This window comes from Panthera onca, chromosome A2 (assembly GCF_046562875.1).
Source record: "Panthera onca isolate mPanOnc1 chromosome A2, mPanOnc1 haplotype 2, whole genome shotgun sequence".
NCBI lineage: Eukaryota > Metazoa > Chordata > Mammalia > Carnivora > Felidae > Panthera > Panthera onca.
Window position 1 is genome coordinate 40,211,058 of NC_138340.1, and position 20,452 is coordinate 40,231,509.

At 42.6% G+C, this 20,452-nt stretch overlaps 1 protein-coding gene across 1 annotated transcript in view; it reads left to right on the plus strand.

The window, feature by feature from the left end:
- Positions 1 to 20,140, plus strand: part of GXYLT2 (glucoside xylosyltransferase 2) — a 102,779-nt gene extending 82,639 nt beyond the window's left edge. Inside the window, exons 5-7 of the mRNA XM_060631564.3 lie at positions 632 to 755; positions 11,587 to 11,759; positions 17,070 to 20,140. Of these exons, the coding sequence (XP_060487547.2) occupies positions 632 to 755; positions 11,587 to 11,759; positions 17,070 to 17,252 (480 nt within the window). The 3' untranslated portion in view covers positions 17,253 to 20,140. The remainder of the gene's footprint in view (positions 1 to 631; positions 756 to 11,586; positions 11,760 to 17,069) is intronic.
- The last annotated feature ends 312 nt before the right edge of the window (positions 20,141 to 20,452 follow it).

Consider the following 20,452-nt stretch of genomic DNA (forward strand, 5'->3'; position numbering starts at 1 on the left):
AGATACATAAGATCTCTAAAAAGATATTAAGGGAAAAAAAGTTAAAATGCAACAAAGCATGGTACCATAAGTATGATCTCTTTTATGGCTTAGAAATTTCCAGAAGAAATACCTAAGAGAATACCTGATTGTTAACTGTGGATATTTCTGGGAAGAGTGGGGGTGGAAATGGTAGGAGGATGTAGGAAGAATACTTTTACTTTTTAATTTTATCTTTGTGTGCTATTTGAATATTTAGTCTATAAATGTGTTGCTTTTATTTTAAAAGTAAATTATGTTAAGACAAGGAGAAGGTGTTTTCCCTTAGATACCTTAACTCTGCCATCTGTATTTTGTTCCTTCCCCTCTGAGGCAGGAATTAAGCATAAGAAAGAGAGTTTCAATTTGGGCATAGTTGGAACCACCCAACTAGTGGTTCCTGGCCCATCTAGTATCTATGTGCTACCCCATCTGGCAAAACTCTACAGTTTCCAGCCCTAGTTTTGCTTTGTCCTATGTCTTGAGGCCATCAGGGCCCCTCCTATTTGCTTCCTAGGGGGGCTTGGGGGCTTTGGGGTCCTCTGCACTGTTTCTCAGTGGACAAAATGTATTTGCTTTGCCTCAGCCACTCTAATGGTTGTCTCTTTTCCAGAACAGCATGATTCCAACAGGCTTGGCTTGGGAGGACATGTTGTACCCTCTGTACCAGAAGTACAAGAATGCCATCACATGGGGAGACCAGGATTTATTAAATATTATTTTTTATTTCAATCCAGGTAGGCTCTCTTGCGAGAATGCCCTTTGTGTAGGAGTCCACCCACCTCGCCCCTCAGAGCGCATTCCAGCCTGGTCTGCTATTGACTGAGCCTGAATTGTGCCTGTGTCCCCTGTGAAGTGCGTCCTTTCATTCACCCCCTGGGCTTCTCCCAGAGGCGGCCCACACACTTCTGACACAAAAGGCCAAATGTTGAAACCTCCAACACTGGACTCTGTTTTTTGAGAATATCTTTTCGATTTTTGCCACACCATTCTTCTAAGAAGTGTGGTCCAAACTAATGGCAGGGCACAGAACTGAATGACAACATTATAGGCTAGGCACGAGGCCTTCCACAGCTGAACAATGGCTAGATTGAGGGGAATTGATTTCTTGAGATCCCTACAGTTAAGTGACTTGTCTGGGAGTTAAATGAGCCTAAAATAAGGACTTAGATTCCCCAGTTCCTTTTTCTTTTCACGGGAGGCAAAAGATGTTCTTAGATTGTTACATCAGTGATTTGGCGGAGTTGGGGGACGGAGGGAGAAGAACATTTCTGATCTATGTTTCTTGGCTGTTGTCGACACCTAAAACTAATAAAATTTCCCTCTTTCTTCTTTGCTAAAACCATTATTTATGTTGTTAAAAATCAAAACCATGTTTTCTTCTTGAGAAAGACCTTTGGGGGAGAAAAAGGGCACTCCTCACCTGGACCTATTCCATCCATTTCTTTGAAAAAATCCTGAAGTAGAGACTCCTGTTTATAAAGACTTCTTTCTGTCTGTCATGTCACCTTGGAAGCGCCTACTTTGTACTTGCAATTTTTTTTAAACAAAACTCTGAACTAAAACCTAATGTCGTATGTCGTTGGATCTAAATGGAGCAAATCCTGGAAAAGAAAAAAAAGCAGATTGAAACCGAGTTTCTGGGGAAAATTACCACTACTAATTCATTGATGAAGGGAATGTCTTGGCCATTCACTGGTGGCCTGTTTTAATCCATTTCCCTCTGACAGTAACAGGGAATTTAAGGTCTGTGTCTCCTCCTTTTCTTCATAAGCAGATTTCATCTTTTTTTCTAGGTGTTGATGTATTAGTTAGGACTCTTGGTTGCATATAAAAGATCCCCCAAGTTAGCCCAAGCACAAAGGATACTTTTTTGTAAGCAAACTGATGTCTGCTAGAAACCAGGGCGGGAAGGCCAGCAGACTCAGCCCGGAACATGAAGCAGGACAGGGAAATTGATGAGGATCCCAGGTCGGACTTGCTTTCTCCCACTGAGGTTGTTTATTCTTCTCGTTGTGGACCTCATTCTCTGCTCCTCAGGCCTCAAAGTAGAGTACCAAGGCTTCATACTCCAGGTGCAGCCACATGGAAGGATTAACCCCCAATTCCATCCCAATTCCAAATTCCCAGGGGGAGAAAGCAGACGGTTCCAGCTAGGCCAGGAGCATGGAGCTGAGAAATCATGGCTGACATTTATTATTTACTAAATGCCAGGTGCTGTTCTAAGCATTATCTTCTCTAATCCTCAAAACCACCCGAGAATATAATCCCCATTATACAGACAAAGATACCAAGGGACAGAGAGTTTGTTCGATAATTTGCAGCACTGCTAATGAGTGACGGAGGAGGGGTACAAACCCACACCACTCCCAACTTCAGCCCTATGGGTTTGGGAGAGAGGGGAAATTCTAAACAAGGGGAATCCTACAGAGCTGGGCAGACATCCCAAAATGTATCTCTCCACTGAATTATTTGTCCTTTAAATATTGCAATTTTCCCTCTGTAATGTGGCTAAAACTATCTTTTACAAGCCCATCTGTACATACTCCCAAATAGGAATTCAAAAGATTCGCACAATTTCCTCCCCAGAAATCCTCTTAGCCTGTTGCAGATTATTTGAGGACGTGATCAGTGAGTAAATAATACTTGAAGGCAGTTGTAAGCAGCTTTACAATTAGACAGGAGCCCTTGTCTTTAATTGGAGCTGAAAACCAGCTGGTTTTCTCTGTGCTCCCCATCGTAAATCCATTGAGTACTTGAACATTATAAAATAATTTTTCAAGTTGTTCTAAACCCTGGTTCTGAGCAGGACCAATAACCAAGTTTTCTAGCTTTAGATCAGCAAATTACTAGGTAACTCCTTGATTATTCTTTGTGTCACCTGCATTGGATCTTCCTTTTTCATACCTTTTTCAGGTGCTTTATTAAACATGAGATCTTTGAACTGAAATCCATTGGTATCTTTCACATTATAAGCCTTTTCTTTGTTTATATGTGTTGCGATCACTCTCTCTAAACCCGAAAACTATTTTGAAAAAAGATGTGTCACCTTTATCCCTAGAAAGGAGAGAGGGAGAGGAGATTGGCCCCAACACAGGATATAAACATATTTGCTATTATGGTTCTGTAAGTTGCCATGGACAAAGAAGCAATGCACAAAAAACCTGAACACATGTCTGGAACATTACTCATAGCCTCCTGTGGTCAATAACACCACTTTTTAAAAATGTGTGGTTTTTTTTAATGTTTATCTATTTATTTTGAAAGAGAGACTGGGAGGAGGGGCAGAGAGAGAAAGAATCCCAAGCAGGGCTCTATGCTGATAGACGCAGGGCTCAAACCCATGAACCGTGAAATCATAACCTGAGCTGAAATCGAGAGTCAGACGCTTAACCAACTGAGCCACCCAGGTGCCCTTTAAAATGTGTTATAGTCAGGCCAGCTAAGGAAGGGACCAGGGGGCGGTCCTGGGAACACATGGGGCAGATTGTGCTAGGCCTCTTGGGAATCTGCTAAGGACCAAAGCTGATTTCTCTATCCCTCAGAGGCCCCAGGATCTCTGCTGTCCTTGCTTCTCTCCACGCCTACCTGATTCCATTCTGTTTCTCAGCATTCTCTTTATATGTGGCCCAGCCTAACAAGCCCACAGCCAATGATGATGCATATTTGGTAACAGCCCCCTATGTTTCCTAATTCACATTCTTGAAGAGAAAGAGAGACCAAGGAGAAAGAGAAAGAGAGAGAAATTTGCCCAGCCCAGCCTATAACTGATTTCCAGCCCAGCTGGAACTTAGTTCTCTTTGGATAAGGAGACCACCCACAATCTGGTCATCAGGAGCCAGAAGAGCAAGGCCTTGTGGCATTTTCCTTTCTCAGACATGAGCCCCTAGGTCTCTCCTTTCTTCGGGAATAATTTTCATAAAGGTGGGCTGTGCACAGGGAAGGAAGGAAATGAAACCAGCCAAGTATAGACGACAAGGCAAGGCACTCAGCCAGAGAGTAACAGTAGGATGCTGCCCACTGGGAGAGGGAAGAGCTGAAATACCCCTGGAATATACCCAGGTTGTCATGGGCTAGAATCTACATAGGGTAGTTGAGTGAGGGGTTTGGTGGGGCCACAGGGAGCAGGACACATACTCACATGGCACAGGTCTCTTCAGTGGCCCCATTAGGGCCTTGTTCTCACACTGCCAGGGTCACTGGAGCCCTGCACTTGAGTGTGCAGCCACCCTGGACCCTCCCCCACCCCAAGAGCTCCCAGGATCTGACAGCAATGAGTGTGTTGTCAGAGTTGACAGCCCCCACTATCTGGTGTTAGGACTGTTCTGGGAGACTGGAAACACCTTATTGTTTGGGGAATCTGGGGGTTTCATGAGCTCTGATACAAAGCACAAGAATGAAGATTGTAGGCTCCTTGTGGTAAGGGATTGTATCTACTTTTTGTCTTTCACGTGCAAGACTTCACGCCTGAAGCAGGGTTGGTCTTCAGAAGTGTTGGCTGGTTGAACACATGGATTTAAGAGAATGAAGTGAAAAAGGGAAGTGAACAGAGGAGAAAGTCCACAGGAGGGAAAGCGAGGAGAGGAAGGAGAAAGAGAAAGTAAGAGAAAGCCGAAGAACACATGTGGTAAAGGAACGTATAAGGTTCCATGCACTCATTCATTCAGCAGGTATTTTTGAGCGCCTACTATGTGCCAGCCACCATGGTGGGCACTGGGGATATGGCAGCAGACAGAATGGACAAGTTCCTCTTTTCATGATACCCACCTTTTAATTGGAAGAGGTAGACTTCCAAAGAACAGCAACTAGTTCCAAATCACACGTTGTGATAAATGCTATCAAGGGAACAGATGAGAGGTTGAGAGAAAGAGCCTGTCTGGAGGGAGAGGATTGCTTCTTTAGATTGTGTGATTAGGGAGGCCTTCTTGGAAGAATTAATTGCCCTTCTCTGGAACAGGGCACATTCTGGAAGAAGGAAGAAGAGGATGCTAGGAAAGCCTAGTTCCAGAATGAGACAGTAAAGAAACAAAACTAAAAAATGAAAATAACTGTTAATGATGCAATCCAACAGCCTCCATTCTGTTGGTAATATAGCAAATGAGGAGTAAGCCTGTTTCACCATGAAGTGAAGATGACCAGGCATTGAGCTCTTCCATAATCTTAGAGATCTCAAGAGTTCGCAATAATCAGAAACGTAAGGAATAATCAATTCACACAGTACTTTGCAAATAGTTAGGGGGCTCTGGAAATAAATGTAGACTCCTGAAGGGATCACTAACGGACTCTAGAGCCATAGATAATCAGTTAATGAGCTTCTTTATCTATGTAAAATGAGAGGAAAATAGCAAAGACTCAGGGCTTAAACAGGGCTTGGCTTGGAAAAATATTTTAAAATAAATTGCAGTGGTTTAAGGCTCTGGGGATTTGGAATTTTAAAACCACTCACCGTATTATTTCCCGAGCAGCAGAAAGTAACCTGGACATTTCCCCATGCTATCATTTTTAACCATCAGATTTTGACAGCCCTGATAATCGTGCTTAAAATAGATCCATTTCAGAATGGTTATTGATCACATGCCAAATAACCATCATGAGTCCACTCTGCATGTTCATCAACTGATCTCCATAGGGGTTGCCTCTTCAGTCCACCCCTCTTCTCCTTCCCCCCTTAAAAAATGGAGATTGCAAAGTGTAACCCATGCAAAATTTGTGAATAAAGAGACACGTCTGTTACTTTTTAACTGCCCACTCTTGATTTTCCTTTCTTTGGGTAACAGGGCTCCAGTTTTCTCAGGGGAATTACTCTTCCCTCTCTCTCTCCCTCTCTCTTTCTTTCTGTCTCTTCACCCCCTCCCTCTCCCCCTCCCTCCCCATACCCCATTCGCTCTTGCAAGCAATCTTAGAGCCTAGTCTGCTCCTGACTCCCACTCGCCCAGTCAGACCATGTCCTCCCAACCTGACTGGGGATCCAGGAGTAGAAAGTAGCCAAGGTTGTGGAACTGGCAGCAGTCGTGAAAAGCTGACATTAATTAGTGCCCACCTCTCAGAGCCCAGGAGCTGTCCCACTTCTTGACCCAGTTCAGCTTTACCTCTGATTTTATGAGCCACTCGCTCTTTCCAAAGGCAAATTCCTTTCTCTTACTCATTTTCTCCTTCAAACTAGAATCAAAGTTAGTTACTTGCAATCCACTATAGACTGATATTTCTTGAATGTTTTAGGTCAGAGCATTCTATATATGACAAGTTTGTTACCATTATCTTCCCCTTGGAAGAGACTGAATTTATCCTAGCGAAATTGAACGGCTCATCTTTTGTAAAGCACACTCTGATTTCCAGACTCTTCACCATGATCCAGCCATTTTCTCCTCGAATGCTCTTCCAGGCCTGCATTTCTGACTGTCAAAGTCCCATCCTTAGTCTGTAAGCCTGAGTTCAAATGGAACTTTACTTAAATGTCCTCCTTTCTATGAAACCTGATAAAAACATGTTCTCTTACTATATACTCTATGCTGTCTCCTGTACAAGAGTATAAATTCTCTGAGAGCAGGAGCAGAACCTTATCATCCAACGACACCACTGCCTTGCAGTGTGTGAATAAATGCTTGTTTCAATGTATATGCTCCATGTGTTTTGTGTTTCTTCCTCTGCAAAATTCTGAAAAGGATTGTAAAAGATGTGAATTGAATTCTATCTAGAAACCAGTTGCATACTCAGAGTTCAACCACTGGGTTCTTAGCTGGTCTTTGGGAGACCGGTAAGCCCCTAAACTTATGAGAAAATGTTCTTAGATATATCCAGTTGTACTTTTCCAACGATGGGGTCTAAAGCTTTTGTTAGATTCTTTTTTTACAATTTCTTAAAAGTTTATTTATTTATTTTGAGAGAGACAGAGGCAGTGCAAGTGGGGGAAGGGCAGACAGAGAAGGAGACAGAGAATCCCAAGCAGGCTCCGCACTGTCAGCTTGGAGCCAGATGTGGGGCTCAAACTTACAAAACCGTGAGATCACGACCTGAGTTGAAACCGAGAGTTGGACACTTAACCGACTGAGCCCCCCAGGCATCCCAAGCTTTCATTGCATTCCGAGAGAGATGTGTGGATCCATAAAAGTTTAAGAATTACTGGCCACCTGCATAGCTACAAACAGTTGGAGTAAAACATTTATTACCAATGTACTATGTGTTGGGAACTATGCTAGACTCATTCCCTTGATTTTGTTTTATCCTACCAGTGACCTAATGCAATAGTTCTTAACAGTAACATTGGTGATAATTATTACAGCTTACAGTTATTGTATGCTTTCTAATGTGCTAGGTACTCTTCCAAATACTTATTTTATTATTTTTTAAAATTTACATCCAAGTTAGTTAGTATATAGTGCAACAATGATTTCAGGAGTAGATTCCTTAGTGCCCCTTACCCATTTAGCCCATCCCCCCTCCCACAACCCCTCCAGTAACCCTCTGTTTGTTCTCTGTATTTAATAGCATCTTATGTTTTGTCCCCCCTCCCTATTTTTATATTATTTTTCCTTCGCTTCCCTTGTGTTCATCTGTTCTGTGTCTTAAAGTCCTCATATGAGTGAAGTCCTATGATATATGTCTTTCTCTGACTGACTAATTTCGCTTAGCATAACACCTTCTGGTTCCATCCATGTAGTTGCAAATCGCAAGATTTCATTCTTTTTTTTTTTTTTTTTTAATTTTTTTTTCAACGTTTTTTATTTATTTTTGGGACAGAGAGAGACAGAGCATGAACGGGGGAGGGGCAGAGAGAGAGGGAGACACAGAATCGGAAGCAGGCTCCAGGCTCTGAGCCATCAGCCCAGAGCCCGACGCGGGGCTCGAACTCACGGACCATGAGATCATGACCTGAGCCGAAGTCGGCCACTTAACCAACTGCGCCACCCAGGCGCCCCGATTTCATTCTTTTTGATTGCCGGGTCATACTCCATTGTGTGTGTGTGTGTGTGTGTGTGTGTGTGTGTGTGTGTGTATATATATATATATATATATATACACACCCCACATCTTCTTTATCCATTCATCCATCGGTGGACATTTGGGCTCTTTCCATATTTGGCTATTGTTAATAGTGCTGCTATAAACACGGGGGTGCATGTGTCCCTTCGAAACAGCATTCCTGTATCCCTTGGATAAATGCCTAGTAGTGCAATTGCTGGGTCATAGGGTAGTTCTATTTTTAGTTTTTTGAGCAACTTCCATAATGTTTTCCAGAGTGGCTGCCCCAGTTTGCATTCCCACCAGCAGTACAAAAGAGATCCTCTCTCTCTGCATCCTCGGCAACACCTGTTATTGCCTGAGTTGTTAATGTTAGCCATTCTGACAGGTGTGAGGTAGTATCTCATCATGGTTTTGATTTGTATTTCCCTGATGCTGAGTAATGTTGAGCAGTTTTTCATGTGTCGGTTGGCCATCTGGATGTCTTCTTTGGAGAGGTGTCTATTCATGTCTTTTGCCCATTTCTTCACTGGATTATTTGTTTTTTGGGTGCTGAGTTTGATAAGTTCTTTATAGGTTTTGGATACTAACTCTTTATCTGCTATGCCACTTGCAAATATCTTCTCCCATTCTGTCAGTTGCCTTTTAGTTTTGCTGATGGTTTCTTTCGCTGTACAGAAGCTTTTCATTTGGAGGGGATCCCAATAGTTCATTTTTGCTTTTGTTTCCCTTGCCTCCGGAGATGTGTTGAGTAAGAAGTTGCTGCGGCCGAAGTCAAAGAGGTTTTTGCCTGCTTTCTCCTCGAGGATTTTGATGGCTTCCTGTCTTACATTTAGGTCTTTCATCCGTTTTGAGTTTATTTTTGTGTATGGTGTAAGAAAGTGGTCCAGATTCATTTTTCTGCATGTCGCTGTCCAGTTTTCCCAGCACCACTTGCTGAAGAGACTGTCTTTATTCCATTGGATATTCTTTCCTGCTTTGTCAAAAATTAGTTGGCCATACGTTTGTGGGCCCATTTCTGGGTTCTCTATTCTGTTCCATTAACCTGAGTGCCTGTTTTTGTGCCAGCATGTTCCAAATACTTATAAGCTCAGTTAGTACTCCCCAGAATCCTTCTGGACAAGTGATATTTACAGTCCTCCTCCTTTTACAGATGATGAAACTCAGGCCCACAAAAATTATGTAATTTGCCTGAATGCATGCAAGTAGTGGTAATCCTGTATTCAAACCCAATGGGTTGACTTCAGAGCTTGCCTCCTTAGCCATTACACTGTACCGTCACAGCCAGCACATGATAAAGCTGGAATTCAGCCCCAGATAATTTAGCTTCCTTTTACGGCTTCTAAATTGGGGTCCAGATAACTCACCAACGTCATAGAACCAGGAGGTGATAGAAGCCAACTTCGAACATAGCCTTTGTTTGATTCCACAGCCTTTCTATTCATCCTCTGCCTTAGAGTGCCCTCACTGGACTGGGTCCTCTACGGAGGCTGCAAAGAGGCGGAAGGTTTCCTTTTTTAGTGGGTCCTGCATTACCTGGGAAGAGGCAAAAACCTCCATCACCAGTCTCAAACAACACAAAGGCAGGAACCAGACTCTCCTTTGTCCACTGAATACATAGCAGGCGCTCAATAAATATTTGTTGATTCAATCAGCATATTTACAGAAACAGAGATGGCTTCTAGAGTGATTCACTCAGCAGGGAACATTAGCAGGTGCTTAAGCAGGAATTGCAATTGCAGATGCAGGCAGGTATCAGAAATGAGTGATGGGATTCACGGGGTTACAAAAGGCCACAATTGGGCTGAGGTCAGACACCATTTAAAAGCACACAGGCAGGGGCACCTGGGTGGCTCGGTTGGTTAAGCACCAACTCTTGGTTTCAGCTCAGGTCGTGATCTCACAGTTCATGAGTTCGAGCCCCGCGTTCACCTCTGTGCTGACAGCATGGAGCCTGCTTGGGATCCTGTCTCTCTGCCCCTCTTCTGCTCACTTGTGCTCTCTCTCTTTCAAAACTCAATAAACTTTAAAAAATAATAATAATAAATAAAAGCAAAAAGCATTTTTAGATATTTTCCCTCATGGAACCCTTATGCCCCCCTCTGCACTATTGGGCAGAAAAGTCACACAACTAAAAGAGGAGTTTAAATCTAGATAATGTGACTTCAGGATGAGCACTACTCTCTCCCAGCTATGGATTAAAAGTGTGGAAGTGAATGTAAGAGCAACGTCATGGCGGAAAGGGGTCCTCCAGAGAAAAGGAAAAGCTCACAGGGTGTTGGGAATGCTTAGGAATTGGAGGGTGCCTGGATGTCAGCATGGCCTGTAAAAACTGAGTGGTAGAATTATTATACACAGTCTGCCAGAGAGGATGTGTGCTTTCCATCTTGAAGTTCTCTGTAATTCTCTAAGCTGTGGTCCTTTCCATGAGAAGGGAGAGCTCTCAGCCCAACAAAGGAGCACAGCTTTATGTTGCTCTTCTGACAATGGTAATTGATTTGCTCTAATGCTTCTGTGTTCTCACTGGGGGCCTTTCTCATAAACAGTGACAAACATTTGCAGAGAGCTTTCATCCATACTTCTCCAGCCCCAGCCCTGAAAGGCATCAAGCTACAGAGCCAGGAAGCTCAGTGGTCATGACTTTATTGCTGATTTTACAACCCTAGCTACCAGGAGGAAATTTTCTGAGTCCAACAGAATTCGAGCCGAGTTTTTCAACCTTGGCACTGTTACTTTTACGGGGGCTGTCCTGTTCGTTGTGGAATGTTTCGAGTATCCCAGGTCTCTACCTGCTAGATACCAGTAGTGGCCTCCTCCATATCTCCCTCCAGACATCACCCAAAGGCCCCAGGGGAGCCCTGGCAAAGAACCACCAGCTTAGAGACGCACACACAAATATACAAGTGTGCACATGATTGCTCACAGTGTATATAGTCACCTTGACACAGGGGCTTTTTTTTTCCCTTTGCTCTTTTGGGGGGATTCCCCCTTTTACCCTTGTAGGGTTTTTTTTGTTTGTTTGTTTTTCCTTCCTGTTGATTTTGTTTGTTGTTTGGTTTTTAATCCAAAGAGGAATCTTTGCTTCGATCTTGATTCCCATTCAAGTCTGTCTATTTCATAAAACCTTTACAAAGAGGGGATTACAAGCGCTAGCATTATTGACCACCACTGTGTGCTTGGCATTCTGCTGAGTGTTTTTTACATTTAATCCTCACAGTAAGAGGGAGGTCCTGTTGTACCCATCTTACAGATGAGGAAAATGAAGCACAGAGAGGTTGACTCACTGGCTCTAGGTTGCACTGTTTTTGAGTGAAGACAGTTGGGATTCGGACCCAGGCTGTCTGCTGACCTTGTCTGCCTCCTTGTCCGTGATACACTGCCCTTCTTTTTTGGGTGAAACCTACAGCCTCATTAGCATGTGCCTCTTCAATTCCCTACCTCAAAATAAGGACAAAAATGGAGTGACATCAGGCCTGTGGGTCATGGTCACATTCCCATGCACTGAAATCCCGTGTGGTGTGCAGATTATGGAAACACTGGTTTAAGCACCAGTCATGCAGAGGAGAGCCGGCACTGACTGCGGACATGTCTTTCTCTTGTCACCGCCAGAGTGTCTCTATGTGTTCCCGTGCCAGTGGAACTACCGTCCCGATCACTGCATGTACGGAAGCAACTGCAAAGAGGCTGAGCGGGAAGGCGTGTCTGTTCTGCACGGGAACCGAGGCGTCTACCATGATGAAAAGCAGCCAACTTTCAAAGCACTCTATGAAGCAATACGGGATGTAAGTGTGTTCTTGCCGCTGTTCAGCACACACATGCTTATTCAGCACGAGACGGTACAGGCGCTTTGGTCACCAGTGCCTTTGAAGGCCAGAGAATCCCCCAGAAGCAGTGAGTGATATCCCTTTCCCCAATCCCAGTCACTATTTCATTATATCCACTTGCCCCCTCACACTATATCCACTCAGTATTTACAACTAAGTCCTCACACTATATCCACTCAGTATTTACAACTAAGTTCACTTAAGGAGGAAATTAAATATCATCAGAAAGAAACCCAGTGCCATTTGCCGTAATAGAGGGGAATGCGTTAGGGTAACGATAACATAATAAGAACAAAATGATATTATGCAGCTCGAGCTTAGCCTGTTGCCTGGTTGCCAGCATCCTGTTGAACAAGTGGGCGTGGAGGTGGTCGATTAGGACAAGGGGTCCGACTGTAAGTAAGAATCAAGTGTTTATTTACATATTGCAACAGTGTACTCAAGAGGCAAAAAGAGGCACTAGCCCCCGTGTTGCATTTTTACCCGGCAAAGGGTACTGATCAGCAGAATGCAGCCTAGAGGCAAAAGTCATCTCAAGGCCTCTGCATCCTTAGGACCCTGACCTTAGGCCAGGGGAGGAGGAAGGAGAAGGGAAAAAGGGAGGAGTGGAAAGATACCACCCTCCCAAACCATTCCCCCCCTCCTGTGTCCATCCTCCCCATCCCTTGTGCCTGGGAGGCCTCAAAATGGGGTGCCTGGGATGGAAATGCAGATATGCATCTGAGCGTGGCTGGCCCAGGGCAGGGACCTGAGTTTTTGACCCCAATTCCTTCAAATAAACTACAGGGCGTTGCCTGTGCACCAAGTCAGATGTTACAAGGGTAGCTCCCAGCCCCTCCAGAGCCAGCCAGCAGTACTGTCATTACCTGTGATTGAGTCTGAAAGATCACACAGTAGAATTTAGGCCTGGAGCTGGACTTCTCACTGCCTGAGGTCCCCTCTTACAACCTTGAAGGGATTGATTAGCAAGTGCTGGTGAATTAAAGATACCTGGGAACTATTTTCTTGCAGTAAATGGGAAAGTTGATAAAAACCTCACTTTGGGGTTCACTACCTAAAATCTCAAATACTGCCTGCTTTTGCCTTGCATCCCACACTGTGGGAAACGCTGCATTCGATGTTGCTTTTTATCTGGAGATTGTTAGGAGTGGCACAGATTCAGGGATGTCCCTTTTGAAACCGTAATTCCAAGACGTAGAGTAGGGGTCAGCAAACTCAGGCCAGATCTGCCTTGCTGCCTGTGTTTGCAAGACATGTGGGCTATGAATGGTTTTGTAAATCACTGGGGAAAAAGGAAAAGATGAATATTTCATAATGTGAGACAGTGATATGAAATTCCAATCTCAGCATTCATAAATACAGTCTTATTGGGACACAGTGACACCCATTCATTTATGTGTTTGGCTGTAGTTGGTTGGAAGCCATCATGACAGAGACGAGTATTTATAACAAACTGTGTAGCCCACAAAGTCTAAAATATTTACTATCTGGTCCTTTATCGGAAACATTTGCTGGCCCCAGACATCAAGTATGTAGATTTAGAGGATTTTTTTCTTAAGAATTTAGAAACCCTCACGGTGTCACAAGTGGGCTTTGGTGGGAGTGAATCCTGAGACACAGGCATATATTTTTTTGTGTGTGAATACTGTGCCTCTTGCTAAGGAGAGTCTCTGGAATTTCCAGAATTTTCTCTGCAGGGAATGAGTTTAGCCTGCATGTAAGCTAAGCTAACACTGCTTTCTTCTCCTGCATTTCCTGCTGGTGGTTTTCAAAGACCAGGTGATTTAATTACACAGAAAATTTGCTCTGTACTTAGTGCTACCATCACGTTAGATATTCAAACATGGCTCCAGGGGCAAAGCCATTGAGGAGTAGAAACAGAAGTTCAATGAGTATGCAGCAGGTATATATACCTCAGAGCCGTTCTTGGGTTTCTTTTGTGATCTGTCAACCCTAGTCTGGAATTGAGCAACTGTGGCTCGAGTTACAATACATCTTGTTTGCTTTCTGGAGGAGCAGAAAGAAAACAAATAACTGTGTCATAAATGATCCTGCCAAATACCCTCAATGATGATCCTCCCATGGGCCTAAAGGGACCATTTTCACTGAATCATTTCAGACAGGAATGCTCACTAACCCCATCCTGAAACCTGATTAGAAGTAGACTCCCTCTTGGAAGACATGTTTCCCCGCTGTCCCCAGGGCTGGGCACCATCATGTGGTGGGGTCAGGGCTTGGGGTAGGGGTCAACGGACCTTGGTTCAAGGCCCAATTTTTGCCCCTTTCTGGTGATTAGTCGTTAACTCTTTGCTCTTACCTTACTGGGCCTCAGTTTCCTCATCTGTGAAATGGAGATGATAATATTACCTACCTCATAAAAGTGTTGCAAGAATGCAACAAACTGATGGTTTTTAAACTTGTAGTATGGCACATGACCTATGGTTGTGCTCAATAATTAGAAGTTATTAACAGTTTCACACTTGCCTCCTTTTCTACCTTGTCCACATATTCTCACTTGCTCTCTCTCTCTCTCTCTTCCTAAGTATTTTCTCTCTCTCACACTGTATTTCTTTCTCCCTTCATCCCTCTCTGAAAATATTCTTCTTGTCCCTCTCCCCTTTCCCCCTTTCCTTCTGTCCCTCTTTCCTGCTTCCTTTCCTTTCCATCTCCTGTCTCTCTCACACACACATCCTAAGCCTGTGTGTCTGTGTTTGGCAAAGGGGACATGCAGTCTCCTCCCATCGTGACCCAAGGAAGTCATCTATCAGGTACACGTTCTGTCAGTAGTTCTTCCAACAATCATCTATTGCAGGAACAATTCTAGCTTATAGAAACTCAGAAGTTAACAAGACTGACAAAGCCTGGTCCCCAGGACGCATATATTGTGGGTGGAGGAAGCCAGACTATACTCACATAAACAAAGAAAGAAGAAAAATCGTACCAGGTAGTGAGAGGTGTTAAAAGGGAACCGAAGCAGGGCGATGGGCTGAGAGTCAGGGGTAGGGAGGAGCGTTAGTGAGCTGGGGTCCTCAGGGGGCCTCTGCTAGCCTGGTAGTGTGATTAGTGGGGGCAGCCCTGGGGCAGTTTAGGGGGAGATACTGCTAAGGAGAAGGAATAAGCCAGGGAAAGCCCCTGAGGCAAGGGTGAGTTTGGTGAGCCCAAAGGACAGGGAAGAATTCAGTGTGGCCAGAAGGACAGAGACACCAATGACGATTCCAGGTCACATGGAGCCTTGAGGACAAGAGAGGAATTGGAATCTTACTTTAATTGCAGCGTGAAGCCCCTGCAGGAAAGTGATACGGTCTGATCTTTGCTTTAAAAATATCACCTCAGTAACTCAGTGCAAGGAGGCAAGAGTGAAAACACAAGGGCTATTGATGAGAGTTACTGGAGATATCCAGGAGCAACATGGGGATGGCATGTACTTGTGTGGCACCGGGAAGGTTGGCAGTGGTGGCCACATGTAGGATTCGTTGGAAAGACAGATTTTACAGCATTTGTGGATTAATGAAAAGAGGGACGTGGGAGGGAAGAAAGAATCAAGGATGACTTCCAGGTTTTGACCTATTTTCCTATCACTAGGGACACCATGATGAAAAAGGAGTTGATCAGTAGTCTAAATTGTGCTGCGGAAGAAAACAGTTGTCCCAAACATGGTCCTTCTTGCGTTACATAATGCATAATCTCCTTCTGGGAAGAAATTCGCATTTCTGATAAACACGCTTATGCAATATTTCTGATGAACTTTAAAGGGATTAAGGCTTGTTCTAGGAAACCAGACACCCACCCACTCTGCTGCCAGGCAAGCATTTACTGACCTTTTCACTCTTCTTCCTTTTTTTTTTTCTACTCTCTTTGTATAAAATTTCCTCGCCAACAATGAATCTTTAACTTCATTTACTAGAGGCCTTTTCCATTTCAACCAGATTATAATAAAAATTTGACACATGCTCATAACTACATGATCTTCAGGATCTATTTTCGAAAATTCTGTTTATAGACACCTTCCATGGGAAGACAAGAGAATGTTTTTTTAAAAATGGGGCACCGGGGTGGCTCAGTCAATTAAGCATCTGACTCTTGATCTCAGCTCAGGTCTTGATCTCAGGGTCGTGAGTTCAGGTCCTGCGGCGTTGGGCTCCACACCCCACAGGGAGCCTGCTTGAAAAGAGAAGAAAAGAAAAGAAAAGCACAGGATTACATGGGAAAAAAACCAACAAGCAGTGTTTGGTACCTGAATTATTAAAATGAATTTCATTGATGTTAGATTTCACTAGTAATTGCCAAACTGTGGACTTCATCAGATTACTATAGACATACCCTAGAGTTTCTTCATTTAAGATTGAGACAAACACAGGGGCACCTGGGTGGCTCTGTCCCTTCTGCATCTGACTCTTGGTTTCAACTCAGGCCATGATCTCATGGCTCGTGGGATGGAGCCCCGCATCAGGCTCTGCAGTGGCAGTGCACAGACCCTGCTTAAGATTCTCTCTCTCTCTCTGCCCTTCTGTCTGTCTGTCTGTCTGTCTCTCTCTCTCTCTCTCAAAATAAATAAAAAAATTGGAAAAGAAGAGATTGAGACAAACAAAATATGTGAGGAATTCAGTGTCTTATTGCAGGTGGTGTCACATCTCTACTTGAGCCTTGCTTCTCTTCAGCAAGAGCATACTATGTAGAGAATATCCTGTCCCTGAAGATACATGTTGGTCTTAGCTTTTAAGAGTTTTAAGGACCCAAATAAACCATCTTTAAAAAAAAAAAAAAAAGAACAAAAGAAAGAAAGTGAAGCCCAAATAGGGTAAAGTAATTGCCTCAGGTTGCACAGGATTGAATCAGGTTTTGAATTTCTATCCTCAGAGTTCCCTTCCACTATGTCTAAGAACATCCAAACTGAGGCACCTGGGTGGCTCAGTCGGTTAAGCGTCCGACTTAGGCTCAGGTCATGATCTCACAGCTCGTGAGTTCGAGTCCCGCATCAGGTTCTGTGGTGACAGATCGGAGCCTGGAGCCTGTTTCAGATTCTGTGTCTCCCTCTCTTTCTGCCCCTCCCCCACTCATGCTCGCGCGCTCGCGCGCGCTCTCTCTCTCTCTCTCCCAAAAATAAATATTTTTTAAAAATTAAAAAAAAAAAAAAAAAGAACTTCCAAACCTATGCTTGCATGCTTAATTCCCTGCTTCATTTTTTGGTAAATGTTGTTTGCGTTTTAAATGGCATTTCAGTAACTAAAATAAACATTTTCTTTCATTTTTTTTTAAACCATTTTTCAGTTTCCCTTTCAAGACAATCTCTTCCAATCCATGTATTACCCTCTCCAGCTGAAGTTTTTGGAGACTGTGCACACTTTATGTGGACGAATCCCACAAGTGTTTTTGAAGCAAATCGAGAAAACAATGAAAAGGGCTTACGAGAAACACGTCATCATCCATGTGGGCCCCAACCAGATGCACTGAATATTTTTCATATTGTCGCAAGCGGATTGGGCATCTCAAGAACAAGGACATGTCCATCTTTAAGCTGCCTGTGTCTCTTTCGTGTGAATATTTAATGGTGCTCTGTGACAATTGCGTTTTAAAAGCTTCGTTAAATGTTGCTGAATTAGTCGCCCCTAAAAGGAAATGTGCTTTAATTTTTTCTAAAACGGTATTTATCTCTCTCTTTTTAAAAAAAAAAAAAATATTATTACACACTTAGCATTGTTCAAGCAGGTTGAGCTAGCTGTGAAGAGGAACTTTTGTGAGCCTTCCATTTCCTGTTCAGTGTCTGAGACAATGTCAAAGGCATCTCGTGTTGTATATTTATCTAGTATTCTTGAGACTCTTTCTATGTAAATGACTCCCCCATACCCTTCTTGTAAAAGTAATACCTGCTTGTTGTAAAACAGAAAAATGTTCAAAGGTTGTAGAGGAGAGGGGCACCTGGGTGGCTCAGTTGGTTAAGTGTGCAACTCTTGATTTTAGCTCAGGTCATGATCTCACGTTTGGTGAGTTTAAGCCCCGCGTTGGGCTCTGCTCTGACAGCGTGGAGCCTGCTTGGGATTCTGTCTCCCTCTCTCTGTCTCTGCCCCTCCCCTGCTTGCTGTCTATCTCTCTCTCAAAATAAATAAAAATAAACCTTAAAAAAAAAAGTTTGTAGAGGATGTAGGCCAGTGGACCAAAATCAAGATTAGATTAGCCATAATCCTACCAACCAATTATTTTAAAGGTAGTTACTTCCAGCCTTTTTTTTCCTACTCATATATTTATTTGTTGGTTGTCTTTTCCATTGTAATACATATCTGAAACAGGTAGTTTGAGTAAAAGCTGGCCCCTATGCTGAGATTTTTATGTTGAGACAAAAATTTAGACAAAATGATTGTATTTACAGAGCTGGAAGAAGTATTCAAATTGCAACTAATTGGGCAGTGTTAAAGGATGAAGCATATCTGGGGGTATTTTTTAAGAAAAATTGTTTAGATTAGTGGAAGGTTAAATCATAAGAAATATTTATGCAACCATACCTTCTGAAAGGAAATTCAGTCATTGTGTTAAACGCAAGGGATCAGTTTAACAGAGATGTGTTTTTGTGTTTAACTACAGACAAAAACATTTTATCTCTTACTTCCATAGGTGTGACCTTCTCTCTTCTTTAAACTCTTGGGCAACGGTTGGAAATTGAAGGCCAACTTCAAACTTAACGTGTACAGAATAGATAGTTCAGCTGATTCCATTGGCAAGAAAATTCAACTTCCTACCAGCCTTGGAAAGGTCTCTTTAAATGTTTTTTCTTCTCTAGGCTGACCCATCCATTAGCCAAGGAACTGGGCAGGTCTTATCACCTAGCTACAGTAGAGGAAATTCTATATTCCCCAGAGGGATCTGACTTAATCCCTTGTTGCTCCTGTAGCTGGTAACAGGGTAAGAACATTTTTTATAATGCTTTATTTATCTCAAAAACCTTGTGCCTAAATGATCTTGATGTTTGCAACAGCCTAATGAACTTAGTAGGGGCCTCTATCATTGGACAAAGAAGGAAATTGTAACCCAAAGAAACAAGCATACCCAATATAATTGCTGTTCTGTAACACATACAGGTATGTATAAGATGCATCCTCTTTTACAGAGGAAGTTTGGAGACAAAAATATTAAATACTTTTCATCACATATAGATAGTAATCTAAAAGTATAAAATGAAAAATAATATTTTGTTAATGCAAATATGGTATGCTATATATTGGAACCTGGTAGGATATCATAGGTACTATATCCACAGAAGAAGTCTTAACCGTGCAAAAATATATGAAAACCTCAGCACTACAAAGAAATATGTAGATGCCAATTAATATTGGGATCTAGTACCATTATGGTAGTAGCAAATTTTAAAATGTTAAAGTATTAGCCCATACCCTCCTTTTGATCAGTTGGGTGTCAGGTGATTTATTTTTGTTAAGGAAATTACCATTAAGATGTGGAACTCTTCACTGTTATATTTTATGTTTCCTCATTTCACCATTAAAGGTGATGTCATTTGTTAGTTTATATCTAGAGTCTGTGGAGGAATTTTTGGATTGTCTTTTGGATGGAGGAAAAGTACCCTACATACCCACAAATATGGTTTTACTGAAAGAGCCAGGATGTGAACATTATTGCCTCACTTCCATTCCAGTTTTGCTACATGTTCAGCATGGCCACGAAACCCTACAAACGTCATTCACATTTTTGGTGGTTTATAAACCTAAAAAAGTTCTATTCCTCCTCTGGTGAGTCCTACAAAAAATGTGCTATAAAGACTTTGAATATAGAAACGCCTTTTCTTTTATGAGAATCTTACCCGCAACTCTTAACTATTGGTTCTGGTCTGAATACATAGAATCAGATTTCCAGCAAAGGTCCATGATACAATTCTAGAACATTCTAGAATGATGCATGATGAGAATGTGAAACCTTAGAATTTAGTGTGGTTTTCTGCCTTGGAATTTCTTCATGGTATCCTGAAATTTTGAGGTGAGTCTGGTGGAGAATCTGCAGTTAATTTTCTCTCGCAATCGCTACTACCTGAAAATGCTAATTGTTTTCCATCTAGTATATTACCATGAGGCGGTGTTTCCTCTGCCTTTGATAATTCCCAGACAACTACTACATTAATGCCTTTGAAACCTGGGAACCACAGATTTGAATTTGGTGGACTCCTAAAACATGTACCCTGTGATCTGAAGTTTGCCAAAGGTTGGGTTGTTCCATATGGCACGTAGAATCTATACAGGAAGAGCATGACACTGGTTCTGTCATCCCCTCTTCTTGTTTCCTTCAGAATTCTACTCAAACACATGTGACTACAGAGTTCCACTGGAAAAATGAAAGAACAGGGTCTAAGAGCAAAATGTAACAGTATTGTTGTATGCATTGAGACTGAGACGTTCAATAGTAGGGTCACTAGAAATGCTTACAATATTTTTCTTGCTGAGTTTTTCTTTTCTAATATAAACCTCAGAAATTGTGACTTACATTGAAAATTTCAACATTAAAAAAAATTAACTGGCTAGAAAATATGTTCAAGTTTTCCTTCAACTTCCTGAATGACAGTTTAGCATTTCAGGGTATAACACTCCAGCTTTGCTATTTATTTGAAATGTCTAATACATATTCAGGACTTCCATTGCAAATTGTGACTATGG